This window comes from Anoplolepis gracilipes, chromosome 3 (assembly GCF_047496725.1).
Source record: "Anoplolepis gracilipes chromosome 3, ASM4749672v1, whole genome shotgun sequence".
NCBI lineage: Eukaryota > Metazoa > Arthropoda > Insecta > Hymenoptera > Formicidae > Anoplolepis > Anoplolepis gracilipes.
The window spans coordinates 9,979,383-9,994,967 of NC_132972.1; the positions used below are offsets into that span (position 1 = coordinate 9,979,383).

The following is a 15,585-nucleotide window of genomic DNA, read 5'->3' on the forward strand; positions in this document are numbered from 1 at the left end:
AATGCGATTTAAAAATAAAAATAAGTATGTAATAGTTAATATTTTATAATTAGAAAAAAATTAAGTATTTATATATGTTAACACATGAACAAGTGTAAAATTTTTAATCAATGATTTCTTAGACGATAAGAATCTAAATGCATAAAACATGTACATGTTAGTAGTTATAACTTCTTACACTGATCTTTTTCTAAATATGTACTTAAGAAAAAACTACTATACATATCTCTCAACACTTATACAAATATCTATAATTAACATTTCAAACCAATCAGATATTTTCTTTGCGATAAATATCTACCAGTAATGCCTGCGACAATAAGAGATCGCGAATAAGATTCTTCACGCAACACTTGTCATAACTTTGACGATTACAACTCTACTTCGATTCTACGATACGCTTTGAAAAAAGAGATATCCCGAGCGTTTGTTTAATTTAAGCATCCGCTTAATTAACTTTATCGTTTGTGAATCGTTTGTAATGCATTACACTGTGAATAAAGAAGATATATTATAAAGCCACAAGAATGTCATAGTTCATGTACTTTTCTACGTCCGTAGATAATGCCGATTTATATTACTTAGAAAAATGATACGTGCAACCGTGAAAGTGAATTGTGAAATAATATTTTCACGCAACAAATGTGATCTTTATTACATCCTTATTATTTTTACATTACACGATATTTCATAATCAACCCTCACATTATCACGTAAGTATTAATCACGAGATATTTATGAAAAATATATTTTATTTCTAAACAACGGGTTAATTAAAACGACCTGACTAGCCAAAATCATTCAATTTATTTACACGACGTTTCGACCATATGGTTGTGGTCCTTTTCAAGTGTAACTATAAAGAAAATATATAACGGATCAAAAATTATATGGATACAATTTATACCGAATTAAACGCAAACAATACAATATAATGTCGTTAAAAAACTAGTCTACTCACACGTAAATTAAGAAAGAGAAGAAAGAATCCAATGAGACATATTTAAAAGTAGAACTTAATTATGGAACAATTAAATATGTCACTTAGTTAAAATCAACAGTTATTAAATTTGAAATAAACACATACAACGAGACACGTCATGTCAACATGAGTTTTTAAACGAAACTGTCCTAAAAACTCATGTTGACATGACGTGTCTTGTTTGTGTTTATGTCAAATTTAATAACCGTTGATTTTAACTAAGTGACATATTTAATTGTTCCATAATTAAGTTCTACTTTTAAACATGTCCCATTGGATTCTTTCTTCTCTTTCTTAATTTACGTGTGAGTAGACTAGTTTTTTAACGACATTATATTGTATTGTTTGCGTTTAATTCGGTATAAATTGTATCCATATAATTTTTGATCCGTTATATATTTTCTTTATAGTTACACTTGAAAAGGACCACAACTATATGGTCGAAACGTCGTGTAAATAAATTGAATGATTTTGGCTAGTCAGGTCGTTTTAATTAACCCGTTGTTTACAATTAAATACTAGCGACTTTAATCTCTAACTTATAATATTTTATTTCATTTAAAAGAAGAATATAAATAATATATGAAAGTTTTTTTTTCACATGTCAATTTTTTATGATATTTTTCACATAACGTTGCTCACATCAAATTTCGTAACGAGAAAAGAAAATCTTTTTTATGTTGATCTCACCATATTTCTCATATCTAATTTTATGTGTCAAACATGATAAATTATTAAAAAATATTTTATGTTAACAATCAAACAGAATATTATACTAGATTTTGTCGTCTAAAAATGAAATGGTAACATGTCGCTAACATTTTTGTATGGCAACGAAAAAAATTTACCACATCTTTGATAACTGAGAATTTGTGAGAAAATAACATACCGCGACAGCCTTTCCCCGTCTACACAAGGGCAACCACCTTCGTTCTACTCTTCGAAGGAATTCGCGGAGGAAAAACTTGCGTTCGAACACGATTCACGAACGATGATGGACTAACTCGCGATCGTGTGCAGCTCCGTTCCGATCGTGCGTTTAAATGATGCAATTGTGGCAACATAACATGATCGACGAATATATCGATAGTGGGAGAAAAGATCCGTCGGAGGGACACGCTAGATTCAAGGAATAATTCAGGTGGGGGATTTTCTACGAAATATATAAGCATAGTACTGATAACTATAAGCATAGTACTGTTATATATAAAATTAAAATTTCTTTTAAACATCAATTAGATTATCAAATCGGCATTCAGCTCAATGAACGACATCACGTCGCACGGAAAATGATTGACTTATTTCAAGGTAACTTACTTATCTACATTTCGGTTTTGATTTCCTTCAATAGAAACACATACAAAAAAAAGCGGAAATTAGAAATACAAGAATCGTGTATTGTTTAGTTTTTGATTCAAATGATTAAAATATATATTAATTATATATTAATTTTTTTGTATATTTTGAACTCTTTTATCTTTTTTTTTTAGATTTCTCTTTAAGACGTATAATATATTAATATGTAATATTTTCTTCAGTGTATAATAATAATATAATAAATTATTATAATTAAATAAGAAATCGACAGTAAAAGAGCCAGTTAAAAAGCCATTAAGTTGTTAAATTATATATATGATCTATATTTGTTATATATATAAAATTTTTTTATTTAATCACCGAATTGGACGCCCCAAAAATTCTCTCCCATGGATAAAAGAAAAATGTTGGGAAATAATTTTTTTATATTGAAACAAAACATGAGGAGAAAGTTATAAGCTGTGGAATTGTAAACATTGTTTAGTGTTTGATTGTATACGATCTATTAAAAATACGCAGATTTAGATAGATTTGAAAGTACTATATAACAATACTTAAGGAAGTCTTAAAATTATTTTAGTGCGCTAATAAAATCTAGAATCTTGAACACGAAAAATCTCCAAAAAATGTAAAATTGACTAAAAAAATAAATAAATAAAATCCGTACATTTTTACATTATACATAACATTATTTAAAATATTGCAAACATTAACAATAGAAAAAAATCTCTTTAACATACAAGTACATGACTTATTCTAATCATTAATCAAACGCCTTCTAAAGAAAAGAACATAAAGCGCAATGAAAATTACAATCACCGTTCGAAGGCTGCGTATCCATCACCGATACGGAAACGCAGCCGGTTTCGTCCTTCGATCTTATCCTCGATGGAGCTTAGATCGGATAACGTATATAACGAGATATATGTATAAGAAACACTTACCGAGTATCACGCCGAGGACGATTAACGGGCGACGGTGTCGCCGTGAATGTTGCAGCTCGGCGAGACACCGCGACACTGACCGCGCGGCTCCTCGATCCACGGCAGGACTCCCACGACGAAGACTCGCCACAGGGTCAAGAGTAGCTCGAAACTGGTATCCGTCAGACCCATGCCCGTTTCGTCGTCCCTTGCCTTTCCTCTCCTCGACAGCCCCACCCCCCCGCGCCGTATTTTACAGAGACTCTTTCGAAATCTCCTGCGGAAGAACTTTCCTCCTAGTGTTATCGGTAGACGAACGATCGGATTTCGAAGACGCGCGCGGCCAGATTCTTCTCTCAGGCGGATCGCGCAAGCCACTCGCGTCGCTTCGCTCGCGAGAGCTCGCGCATTTTAAGACGAGGGTGAAGAAGCGATATCGAAGGGACGCGATCAGAAAGATTTCTCGAGACGCTCTAAATCCATCCTCAAGTTACTTCGAGCGGAAAAGTCGCATATCTTGTGCGCGTGAGACAAGTCCCTTACCTTCGTTCTTTCTCGATCGCGCGAGATCAATTGAACGAGCGGCTGATAGGAAAATACGGTGAAAAGGGAAGCTCCAGATGAGGGTGCAATCGGGAATGACCGATGGTATACCTCTATGACACGAACGGGAGAACCTCGTCGCAAAGGACCGAAAGAGTAAGTGGCGAATTTAGCGCCTGTCGACGCGTATATACGCTCCGCGGTCACGTGTCGTCGCGGGCGCGGTCACGTGTCGTCGCGGCCGCAGTCACGTGACGTCGCTGCGCGCGCGCTGTCACTGGATATGAGAAATACCGCGCGCGCCACGCGTTTCGTACATGACGCACGTTGTATTTTCTATTTTCTTTGCACGTTTGCAACTGAGTAATTTATCTCTCTAGCGAAAATAAAGTCTGAATAATTTATCACTTTGACAAGAAATCAATAAATTTGTCCCTTCAGTAAAACCGAATCAATCTCTTTTTTTAAAGATGTTTTTCCTTTACCGAAATATTTAGCTTCAAGTTCCCGAAAATGTAGATTCGTCACTGGCTACTAAGTGCAGACGCAACTGTCAACTGCAATAGAATCTTAATATAACGACTATATTAATTTTTCATTCATCACTATTAATTTATAACTGGTTTTATCATCAGTTTTCTCACGATGTTTATTTAACGTTTAATTGGATTTTTATCGTATCTGTATTATAATCCGATAGTCATATAGTTCTTATATTTAAGATCATCTTAAGTCGTGTTTTAGGTCGTTTTAAGATTACGTTCACCAATCAAATAGCTGAATAGAATCTTAAGACCTTACTTAAGTCGATTTTAAATATGAGAATGGACTATGAATACCGGCCACTAGTATATGCAACATTTACCGATATCATTAACTAAATAAGATCAGTTGTTATTTTTATAATTTGATGATACAAGCTCAAAGAGAATATATAAGACAGTTATTAGAGGAAGGCATATTAATTCTTTTGAGTTTTCAAATTTATTAACATTTTTCAAGAAACTATTTATTTTTACTCTGTGATATATAGTTTCTTTTTTTTAAATATAATAAAATAAAAGATAATATTTGTGACATCTATAAATGATTATTTATAATTCAATTAATTTGTTTTAAAACTCTCATTTAATTTGTGATCACAAGTGATCTAAAAACAAAATCTTTTAGATGCGCGTCGCGAGATTGAAAAAGACGTAGCGCGCGCTGAGCCTTTTGATTGGTCGACCGCGTGTACCAATCCCACGCGAGTATTATTGTATATTTGCGAACGCGCCTTAATGTATACGACACAACCGAAGACTAATATGAAACTATAATGGCCGGAATGGTTGAGTCAAGCGTAATTACAGTGTAACGTCCAAATTGTGTTCCGCAGTGTCGACAGCTGTCTCGTATCACGTAGTTATAATTCGCTTTTCCGTCCGTTCTGTCACGGTGAGTATTTCGTCTAGAGTTTCGATGACACTTTCTCCCTCTTAGAATCATCGTCAATTTTGTCTTTTTTTTTACCTGTGCGAGATTAACATCAATAATGTCAACAAGTGATAAATTGTGATCGAATTTCGAGCGAGCCTGTCATTTTTTTATATTATTACCAATCGTTACGATCTCTTAGAATGTCATAGTTATTATTATCTGGATTATCTAGAACGTGACGTCTTGTGTTTCCATACGGATACTTTTTTTTTCATCGTTTAGAAATCGTCACGCTTTAACGCGAAAATGTGCAGAGAAAAAAAAGGACGTACGAGAATGTAATTGTCCATGCGGAAAATTTCGACGCGACAAACGCGACTTTTTGATTTGTCTATATCTATATAGTGCAATTATGACAGATGACGACATATATATCTAAAGTTTCGAAGAATTAATAGGTCGATACGCGAAAATGATATTGCTGTCATCTCAAACGGTTCTCGTATAAACTGCTTCGTACTTTTGCATTTCTCAATCTACCACTTTAATAGACGGCTATTCGATCAATTGTAAGATACATCACTAACAAGTGATGCTTTCAATGATCCTTAATTGATGCTCGACAAGATCGGAAATTCGTCATTCATGCTATCGAGCGTTACTTTATTACAGTCTTAAAATGTATATGCATTATATTATAATCAGCTGTTCAACATTGTAAATATCGATATTTACATTTTTTTCAAATTTAATATTTTGAATTTTTTAACATATATTAGTATATAATATTTTTTTACATATATTAATATATAATATATATTTTGATTTTTTTACATACTTTTGCAATTTGTGAAATTTTTATCCTGTGATATTTCAATCATTTTTATAAAGCGAATCTTAATATTTATAAACTGTTCTAGTTTTAACAGTAATAGTTACATAACATTTTATACAATTTATACTATAATAAATTATAATTATATAATTATAACTATAATTATATTTATATATTTTAAATGAGAGAGGAAAATATATATTTTAATTTCCAACACAAAGTAACAAGGAAAATGTACTTCGGCTGATTTGTATAAAAGTCTTATCTTCAATATGAAACATAAGGTATTATTTTACCAAACATACTCTTTCGATCGAGAGAAAACAAAGTTTATTGCTAAATTTAGTTATTAGAGATGATAAAGCTCACGAAATATTTCATAAAAATGTGCATAACACTATGATAAAAAAATGTATATATGTAATAAACGCGATATTTTATACATGTATACATGTGGCAATAAACGGCCTTTTAGTCAGAGTCCTTGATAGTTGCATTGATAATCGTTCGCAACATTTGCATCGCATTGCAAGATATTTTAAAATAACCGTACAAATATGTGTCATTAAAGATAAGAAAGTCAGGTAGTCGCATTTCCCCTTCCTCGTATTTACGGGGAATAATTACCATCATTATATGAAATGCCCTAGAAATTATGAGAATTGTTTTCTAATTTTAATTTTACTTCTGAGTAAAACAAAGTAACTTTTTGTCATTGTAAAAATTCAAATTCTCGCTGTCAATTATAATTAATAATATTTTAATGCTTGACATCATATATATTCAGATAAATAAGTCTTACTCAAATTCAATTATGAGATTGTTGCTTGTCATTTATTTGTACTTTATAAATTTAATTCGCTAAAATTCCATAAATAAATTCGCAAATAAATTTGTATAATTATTACTATTTATTTTAGAGATGTTCAGAGATTGATCCAGCCAAGATTTCAATTACAATTTATTTTAATAAGATTCTCATTTTCGTCGCTGTCGATATTTATGAATTACTAATTTTACGAATTAATCAATTGCAAAAAATAAATATGCAGGAATAAATGTCGATTTGCAAATTATCGATGGCGAAGATCTGTTTGCGCAACAGTTAATTATAACAGGAAAACAGTGTAGTTTCCTTGCGATAAAAAACATTAATGTATTTCATATTGCCATATTAAAATAGTAGTCTCTTAATTATTATATGCAGATTTTGTGAGGAAACTACATTACAATTATCACGATGAGCGGCGAAGGATTTGACCCGTGCGAGTGCATGTGGAATCACATATCTATGCAGCATCTACTTTCTATCGTAAGTTGTGAGAAGGATAAAACGCAAGAGGTTGCAATTAAGTGTTGTCGCGATAAAACCGCGAACGAATAACGGTCGGTAACGAAGCGCAAGTTTTTGCAAATGTTTTAGGTCAAATAATAACGAAATTTCTTCACAACTTCAATGCGAAATCTTTTCTGTTTAGTTGGCAGAAATTTTTTGTATTGCGCCATACAGTTACATAAAATCATTTCAGTTACGTAAGTCGATTGTTGGTGCGCGATATTATACAAATCAAATATGTAGGAGATTTAGAGACACTCGTGTGAAAAAAATTTATTTACTTTAGCGGATAAATTCGTTCAAATTTAAATATAAATTTTGCAGATTATAACGAATAATTCTTGTAAATGTTAACATGTGAAAAAAAGTATTCAAAACATAAACATAGTTTTTATCTAATAATAAATAATAAATATCGATACGTGTCAACAAACATATGTACACAATCTTCGTAACAATATTTATATTTATGATATATTATAATTTTTTTGTATAATTATCACATTTATTGAGACGAAGCATGACATGTGTAAAATATTTAAACGTAACAAGTTATTTACCTTATTGCGCATACATATTTTGCAAATAAGCAATATGTTTCGCTAAATTGTACTATTGTTTCAGTTACGACAATCGCAAAATTATTGTTCGGATACCGAATGCTTCAGCGTGTCGAGAAGTATGTACTTCCCATTTACTGTGTTAATTTATATTTCTATTTACTGTTAAATATATTTTTTAATTACAATAGACATATTGTAATTATACACATATGTACTCCATACTTTAGTTAAATTATATTACACTATAATAAAGTTGAGCAAAATTAAGTTTAATTTTAATCTAACTAGCCACTTGGATCTTTTTTCAAGAGAAAAATGGATAAAAAATAAGCTTAAAATATCGATCATAAATTATATATTAAATAGACATTAAATTACAGTAATGTATTAAAAAAGTATGAATATTTCCTTTTCAGCGCCTCTTCCAGGACCACAGAACACTCAGGAATCCTCAGATTTCCTCTTTACTTGTTTAATTATTGGCTTTGTCATTCTTATGTATGCATTTAGACCGAGATCTTTGCGACAACCGAGTAGGAACATTACCAAAAGCAATAATGAGCCCGTAAGTTAATTAATCAATTGGCTATACTAGTGGAATCTTGAACGTGTTTCATATATATTTGCAGGGTTCACATGACGATCCACCTTCGCCACCAACGGTGAATTGAAAAAAGTGTAATAAATAATATTATGGCATTAAGGAAAATCTTGTTATTCAAGATTTTATATCAGAATTTATGCTACTCTTATAATTGGGGAAGATATGGTGGATTGGTAAATACGTTATTGCAGCACGGGTGTAATATACGCGTAGCGGAATATATTAATCATATTTCTTGAGATATAATTCTCTACATATACGATAATCTTAATTTTGTACACTAATAAAAAAAAACTCTTTTCTCTTTTAAAATTTTCTCTCTATCTCTACATAATAATTATCATGTGCCTAGATTATATGTACATGACTATAATATAAAATATTTTTATGAAAACTTTCTTAATAAATAGTAAAATTTCACACAATAATACATCACTAATATGAGATTTTAGTATTTTTTATTCTCACATGTTAATCTTTTGAAATTAGCGGGTAATACAGCGAGTTGTAGTAATTAATAAAACAATGAAACCCGTTAGTATAACAAGAATGCATTATAATATATTCAGCGTAGTTTAAAATCTTTACTAAAGATAATCAAGTACCTGCAGATGGAGATAGTCACTTGATGAAATTGCTTGATATTTATATTTGGTATGTGAAATTATTTGACGTGAAAATATCCAGAATCTAAGAATCGCAAAAAATAAGTTAGTATGTAAAGAATCTCATATATTTATTACACACTCAATATACAATTATTATCTGTAAATAATGTATAATAATTGAAAATTTGGGATCTATAATATTTTTGTCAAGAAAATACTATTTGTACTTTTCTTTTTTAGAACGTCTACAATATGAAATATACATGATAAGCTATACATATCAGATATATATAAAATAGTACATAAAATTGATGTTGAATACTGAAAAAATAAAAACATTTGTGTACATATATATATATATCTTATCATGAATATTTCTTATTGCAGACATCTTTAAAAATTTGATTTCTCTTTGTCTACAATGTAAAAAAATAAGCATGTTATAGTTTTAATAGATTCAATGCATATTTGTATCATTTCATTAAAATAGATATTTTGTCACACTTTGGATATTTTACACAAATGTAAAAGTTAAGAATTAGAGAAAAATCTCACAATTATATACAAATAATAATTATTAACAGTATTATATATTTTCTCTATATATGATAAAATATTTTATACTAATAACACAATGTGTTGTTTAATCTTGTACATTCCCTATATTTTCGATAATAAAATTTTGATTCTCGATAATGCAAGAAAAAACTCATGTGTTTATTACGTTAAAGTAAATAGTATTAATGTGTACATTTTATAAAAAGATAATATGAAATATATAAAATAATATATAAAAGAACGCATTTGTTACATATAATAGTTCATTTTTATTTTTATTACAAAATAATTTGTTTTAGATAAAAATGTTGTAGTTAAGTATTTTATACAATATTTATATTTACAATATTCATGCATTTTAATTTATACAATTGCAAAAGAAATATTTATCAATCAATTCAAATGTATTATTATTTTTGAATAGGAAAGAAATATATATTAACAAGAATACTTTATCCTAATTATATTAGTAAGAAAAATCAGAGTCGATAATATTTATTGAAAAAAATTGCAGATAAGTATCATGTCTTTTAAGAGATTAAATATGTGTATTTTGTTAACATATCTCTAACAATAAGTATGAATTATTTTGGGTGAATGAAAATTATACAATTTGAAACTTGTACATTTTATGATCAAATTCTTATTGTTTAACAATTTGAGCTGATGTAATTTATATATTTATGTAATTTTTACACTTTTAGTTCATAAAAATTGCATTAAAATATATATATATTTTTTATTACACATATATATTAGTGCTTTACCAAACATAGATTTATTAGTATTTTATATCTCCTCCAATATGTACAAAATATATTGCACAAGTAGAATTTTACTTGCAATTAATACAGATTAATGTTTATATAGAAGGAAGAATCCGAATTATAAAAAGTTGTAAAAATTAAATATTACTATTAGATTCAACAATAACTGCATGATGAAAATCTTATATTTTTGTACTTTTTGAAAATGATATAGTGATATATGGTACCAATTTTTTCATACTATTATTACTACATTTATATATTTACACATATATAAAATATATTTTGTTTTGTATATATTTACACATAGCAGATTATTGAATGAATTGTTTAAATAAATTGTGCATCAAAAAGATATTGAAAGAAAAGATTAAAATGATTTATTATAGCGTTTTAAGATAAAATATATTTAAAACTCTTTAGAAAACAAAATTTTAAGAGTAAAGAATTTTGTTTATTACAATTATTATTAAGAAGGAAAAGAAGAGAAAAGCGGACAGCATATTTAATATCTTTGGGTGCATGTGTGAAAACATTTAGTTTATATTAGTTATAAGTGCCTAAAAACATCTAATGAAATACCATATATCTTCTTTCAAATTAAATAAAAAAAATAAAGGATTACTCTTTTAAATGGCATTTTAATATTTTCATTCATAATCCCAGATATTATTTACTCTAAATTTTCCTTTTATATAAATATCATATACTTACTATAAATGATATCAGTTCCTTTTTACATCTACGCTTATTGGTGTAGTTTTGCCATGGTACGTCTTACTTTTTGTATGACTCCCGACATTTGTTCATATTTACCCGTCGAATCAGGCAAATTTTCGAAATTGATAACATCGCAAATATTTTTGGAAAACTTTTCCGATGACGGTAATTTATTATATGGAGAAGTACTTGGCAATACCGGTGTACCTAAGTGCACCGATTTGACAGAAGTTTGACTTGTATTTAAAAATTTAGAAGATTGAATTGGAGTAGAACTGAATTGAGACATTGTTGTTTCATTGGAAACTGACGTGTTCAATCTGATGTTTAATTCAGTGTCAAGTGATGTATTAAGATGAAACTGTGAACTCGACTCTATAGAATCTTTGTTAGTATTTGAACATTCTTGAGAGATAGAAGAGTGATTGAACTGGGATGTAACCGCTATATTAGAAGATGTATTAAACGTATTGTTTAAATCGTTTTTAAATGACGTCAAACTAGAATTGGATTGTGAATTGTTATCTTCAAGTTCTATGAGTAGCTTTTTTTTTGTATATTCTAAGTCAGATAGAGATGGTGAATTCGCAGTCGAGTTTGTATCATCCTGAAAAAAATGCAATCTGTAAGATGAAGTACATGAGAAAAATATTGCAGAAGTGTATCAATCTTTTAACTCTATACCACAGAATTGGAGGAAGGCAGTTCTTGCGATTGTGAATCTGAATCTTCTGTTATTGATGGTGGTGGTGCTGGTGGCGTTTCCACTGATTCTGTTGGTAATGGTGGTATAAAATAGCCATTAAGAGGCACATTTTCCACAACATTTTCTATAAAAATTTTTATATCTTTTATTTTAATATCATAAATGAATACAATTAACAAGAAAAGTGAATAATAAACATGTTTCATGCACAATTTTGATAATTGTATTATACCTGCTGCTGCCACATCTTCTATTTCCATGTCACTAGACGTTTCTAAAGTATTCACTGCATTTGATGTAGATAATTTCAATTTTTTTCGCTTATAACCGTCATCGGTTTTTTTACTTTGTAAATATAATAACATTACCTCCTTACTATGCATAGGTTGCATTTTTGGTGCCGAATGTTTATAGCTATCCTGCAATCAATAAACTGAAATATGTTTATATCTTCTAATAAGAAATGCTTTAATGAGATAAAGTTTATGAGATAAGATCATTTTTATCCAGTAATATTCTCATCCACTATCGCTTACATCAGTGGTACCAGAAGAAGATGGCACATTAAAACCAGGAAAGTCATATATTTTTTTTATGTCATATTGATCTCTATCCACATCCGTAATGATTTCTCCCTCTTCTTCATTTGGATCAGCTTCTGCTACTCCATCAGAATTGAATAATGATAATCCAGAATGTTGCAATCGTGCTTCTTCCAACCACCCTGGAGGGTAGCCAAGTAATCTCATTCTAAGAAAAAATGTTTTGGAAACGTAGAAAGAACCTCATTGGCCCATTAGATTGAGAATTAAATCTTTCCTTCCTCATTTTAATTCAATATTTCTCGCGCAAACAAAAAGAATTTAATATATACATCTTTGCGCACACACATACACACATTAATTTGTTACAAAACAAAAATGATATGTATTCTTCAAATGTTATCACTGATAATAGAAATAGATATGAATTTAAAAACAATAGGAAGGAGTATTTTTCCAAAATCCAATGGATTATGTAATAAATATACCTATATATGTGTTTAGGTAGTTGATTGTCTTTCAATCCTAGAGCCCTTCGTAGTTTTTGGCTTAACTGACCAGGAATCATATGACTATATCTTTGATCCTCGCTCATATGATACCGAACTCCTACACTGTTTTTCATAGCAAATTCTTTACGATTTTTATTAATATTGGTTTGATTTTTAGGCAATGGACAGTCTCGCAAATTATGATTTCCATTACAATTGAAGCAATTTAGTTTCGGTGAGCAATTTTTTCTCACAGAGTTTGATTCTTCAGTAATATCTTCATATTTCTAGATAAAATAATAGTCTTTAAAGTATATGAATAATAAAGATAAAAGAAAAAATAAAATTTATTCTGAACTAGAATAAATAATTACATACTAATAAGTACTGCAATACTTCATCTTATATAATTAATAATTATATCAATACTTGTATAATAATACAAAAAATGAATAATATGTCTAAAAGATGAAAATATATAAAGAAAAAATAACATACTTGTCCATATGTTGGAACATCCAAATCATTCATAAAGTTTGGTTTTTTGTCAATCGTAAACAGTGAATCATATATATCAGTGCTTTCTGCATTATCATACAATACACTATTATCTTCTACACTGATAGACAATTCTTGATCTTTAGAATTATTTTTACTATCCCAAACTTCTAAAATCAAACTTGATGCATTTATATCTTGTTCATGGGATGGTTTTGAATGTACTAATTTGTACAAGAAATCTTTTATTTGTTGTCGATATTGTCTGTAAACATATACAATTTTTATAATTCAGACACAACAAACTGCTTTATAATACTTTTTCAATTTAGTATTAATATTGTTTATAAAATATAGATGTTATAAACTATATATAAGGTCTTAGATTCAATATATTAACATATGAAAAAGCTAATTTTTTTTCAATATATTTTACATAAGAAAAAAAATTTGTCAGTTTTGAGTATAATGAAAGATTAGAATTTTTAAATGTTTTGAATAATTTCTACAATAAAACTTCTCTATTCTGGAATCATCAGGACTTAACAGATTTTCTTACAGAGGAAGCAATTTCCTACAAAGAAACGAGTAGAAGGAAAGAATTTTTTGTAGAAGGGAAAAAATATATAGAAAGTTTTCTATTGCATTGGTTTACAAGCAGGCTATTGAGAAAACAATATTATGTACTATGTTACATAATATTATGTTAACGTAGTATATAATATGTTAACGTAGTATATAATATTTGAACAATAATCTGTATTGAAGACAAAAAAAATGTAAAATATCAAATTTATATTTTAAAAATACAGTAGCATTAAAAGAAAGTAATTTTTCTCATGAATTATTAAAGATATAAAATACATTTCAACCAAATACATTTTTACTACTTAGTTTCTGTAAACTGTTTTACAAGATTGTGAAACAGCGAACCATCTGTCAGATTATTTGTCTAATATATTAATAATAATATAATTTATATTAATACAATTTTTAATTAAATATTTATTAAACACCCACTCGTTTTTTTAAAAATTTAATTTATATTCATGTAGGTAAAAGAAAAGAAAAGAAAAATACTGTTGTTTTCGCATTATAATAGATTATCCTCGCAAAACTAGAAGAACCAGAGATGAAGCAGATTCCGTTGTAAACAAAATTGATTGGATGGATATTCTTCAAAGACTAACTTGTTTAATCTTAATTTTAAAAAATGTAAACAAAATAGGCATATAATATACAACAGGTTTTCGTACCTCGAAGCAAGATCGTCGCGAAACATAACCTTAAAAACGGGTTGCGCAGCACCGTCGTTCAACGAGACAGACCGCGAATCTCTCGACGAGCAAGTTGTCATTTCGATATTTGCGTCGACATCATTCGGGGACGGTGCTGACGGTGAGCTCTCGTTGTTCTTCGGATTGGCATCGAGACAAACGACTTCTGCATCGCAACTCGAATCCAACTCGATCATATCCGTCTCCGACTCCGTGTCTTCGACGATGATCGAGGAATTCAAGGGGATAACGTCCATACTCGGGTTAAACACGTGAATACCACTATTCATTATAAACAGACACGACACACGGCAAATCTCCGAGATTTTCGCGCTCGCTCCGAGGAGAGGTATAATCGACACACAACAATAATGGCCAGTGACGCCGAGTGACGATAATTAATTGCGCATGCGTAGCCGCTGAGATGACAAATACGTCATCGTTCACGTGATCGAGCTTGTCTTTTCAAAACAGAATTTCTTCAGAACTCATTTAAATCATTAAACGTTTTTTTTTTCGTTATCCTATGGCATATAAAATATTTATTAAATATATATTAAATAATATATAAATATTAATTTTACACACACACATATATGTATAATTTATTAACTTTGTGGAAGAGACTAGAATAAAAAATCTTATTGCACCAAATATATTCATGTGAATCGACAATAAATGAATAATTTTGATAATTATTATCTTGTGTTTGATTAATAAAGAAATTTTATCATTTAACGTGTAGTCAAAAAGTATAAAAATATATAAAATAGTAGTCCACAGTCGTGTATATATTAGAAATTAATTTTAAATGTGCAATATAAATGTGATCTTTTTCACACAATTTGCTTATAATTAAAATTATATTTTTTATCTATTATATATACGTGGCTCTT

At 29.3% G+C, this 15,585-nt stretch overlaps 3 protein-coding genes and 1 long non-coding RNA gene across 7 annotated transcripts in view; 2 read left to right on the forward strand and 2 right to left on the reverse strand.

The window, feature by feature from the left end:
• The window catches only part of Dat (Sodium-dependent dopamine transporter), a 25,876-nt gene extending 22,440 nt beyond the window's left edge, over positions 1-3,436 (reverse strand). For 2 of the 3 annotated variants that reach the window (XM_072888326.1, XM_072888325.1), the window contains exon 1: positions 1,872-2,007. The gene's annotated coding sequence lies outside the window, so the exon portion shown is untranslated. Of the gene's footprint in view, positions 1-1,871; positions 2,008-3,243 lie in introns of those variants that run through there. The other variant, XM_072888327.1, reaches the window with a different exon arrangement.
• LOC140663832 (uncharacterized) lies at positions 1,140-2,959 on the forward strand. Its single transcript, XR_012046338.1, has 4 exons — positions 1,140-1,287; positions 1,393-2,123; positions 2,222-2,290; positions 2,473-2,959. It is a non-coding gene; the product is annotated as an uncharacterized lncRNA (long non-coding RNA).
• A 1,611-nt stretch (positions 3,437-5,047) lies between the features above and the next one.
• LOC140663974 (small integral membrane protein 14) lies at positions 5,048-9,148 on the forward strand. The gene is made up of 5 exons (XM_072888605.1): positions 5,048-5,202; positions 7,227-7,331; positions 7,980-8,034; positions 8,335-8,483; positions 8,548-9,148. Exons 2-5 carry the CDS (start codon positions 7,260-7,262, stop codon positions 8,587-8,589), a joined length of 318 nt encoding a protein of 105 aa, XP_072744706.1. The 5' UTR covers positions 5,048-5,202; positions 7,227-7,259; the 3' UTR covers positions 8,590-9,148.
• A 1,609-nt stretch (positions 9,149-10,757) lies between these two features.
• On the reverse strand, positions 10,758-15,193 carry LOC140663795 (zinc finger CCHC domain-containing protein 8 homolog). Of its 2 annotated transcripts, none has more exons than XM_072888264.1 (7): positions 14,669-15,193; positions 13,413-13,677; positions 12,912-13,201; positions 12,418-12,631; positions 12,114-12,300; positions 11,863-12,005; positions 10,758-11,782 (listed from the first exon to the last, which is right to left on the reverse strand). In XM_072888264.1, exons 1-7 carry the CDS (start codon positions 14,977-14,979, stop codon positions 11,204-11,206), a joined length of 1,989 nt encoding a protein of 662 aa, XP_072744365.1. In that variant the 5' UTR covers positions 14,980-15,193; the 3' UTR covers positions 10,758-11,203. The 2 variants fall into 2 exon arrangements, with proteins under 2 accessions (XP_072744365.1, XP_072744363.1); XM_072888262.1 differs by having other exon boundaries at positions 10,763-11,782; positions 11,860-12,005; positions 14,669-15,191.
• Between the last annotated feature and the right edge of the window lie 392 nt (positions 15,194-15,585).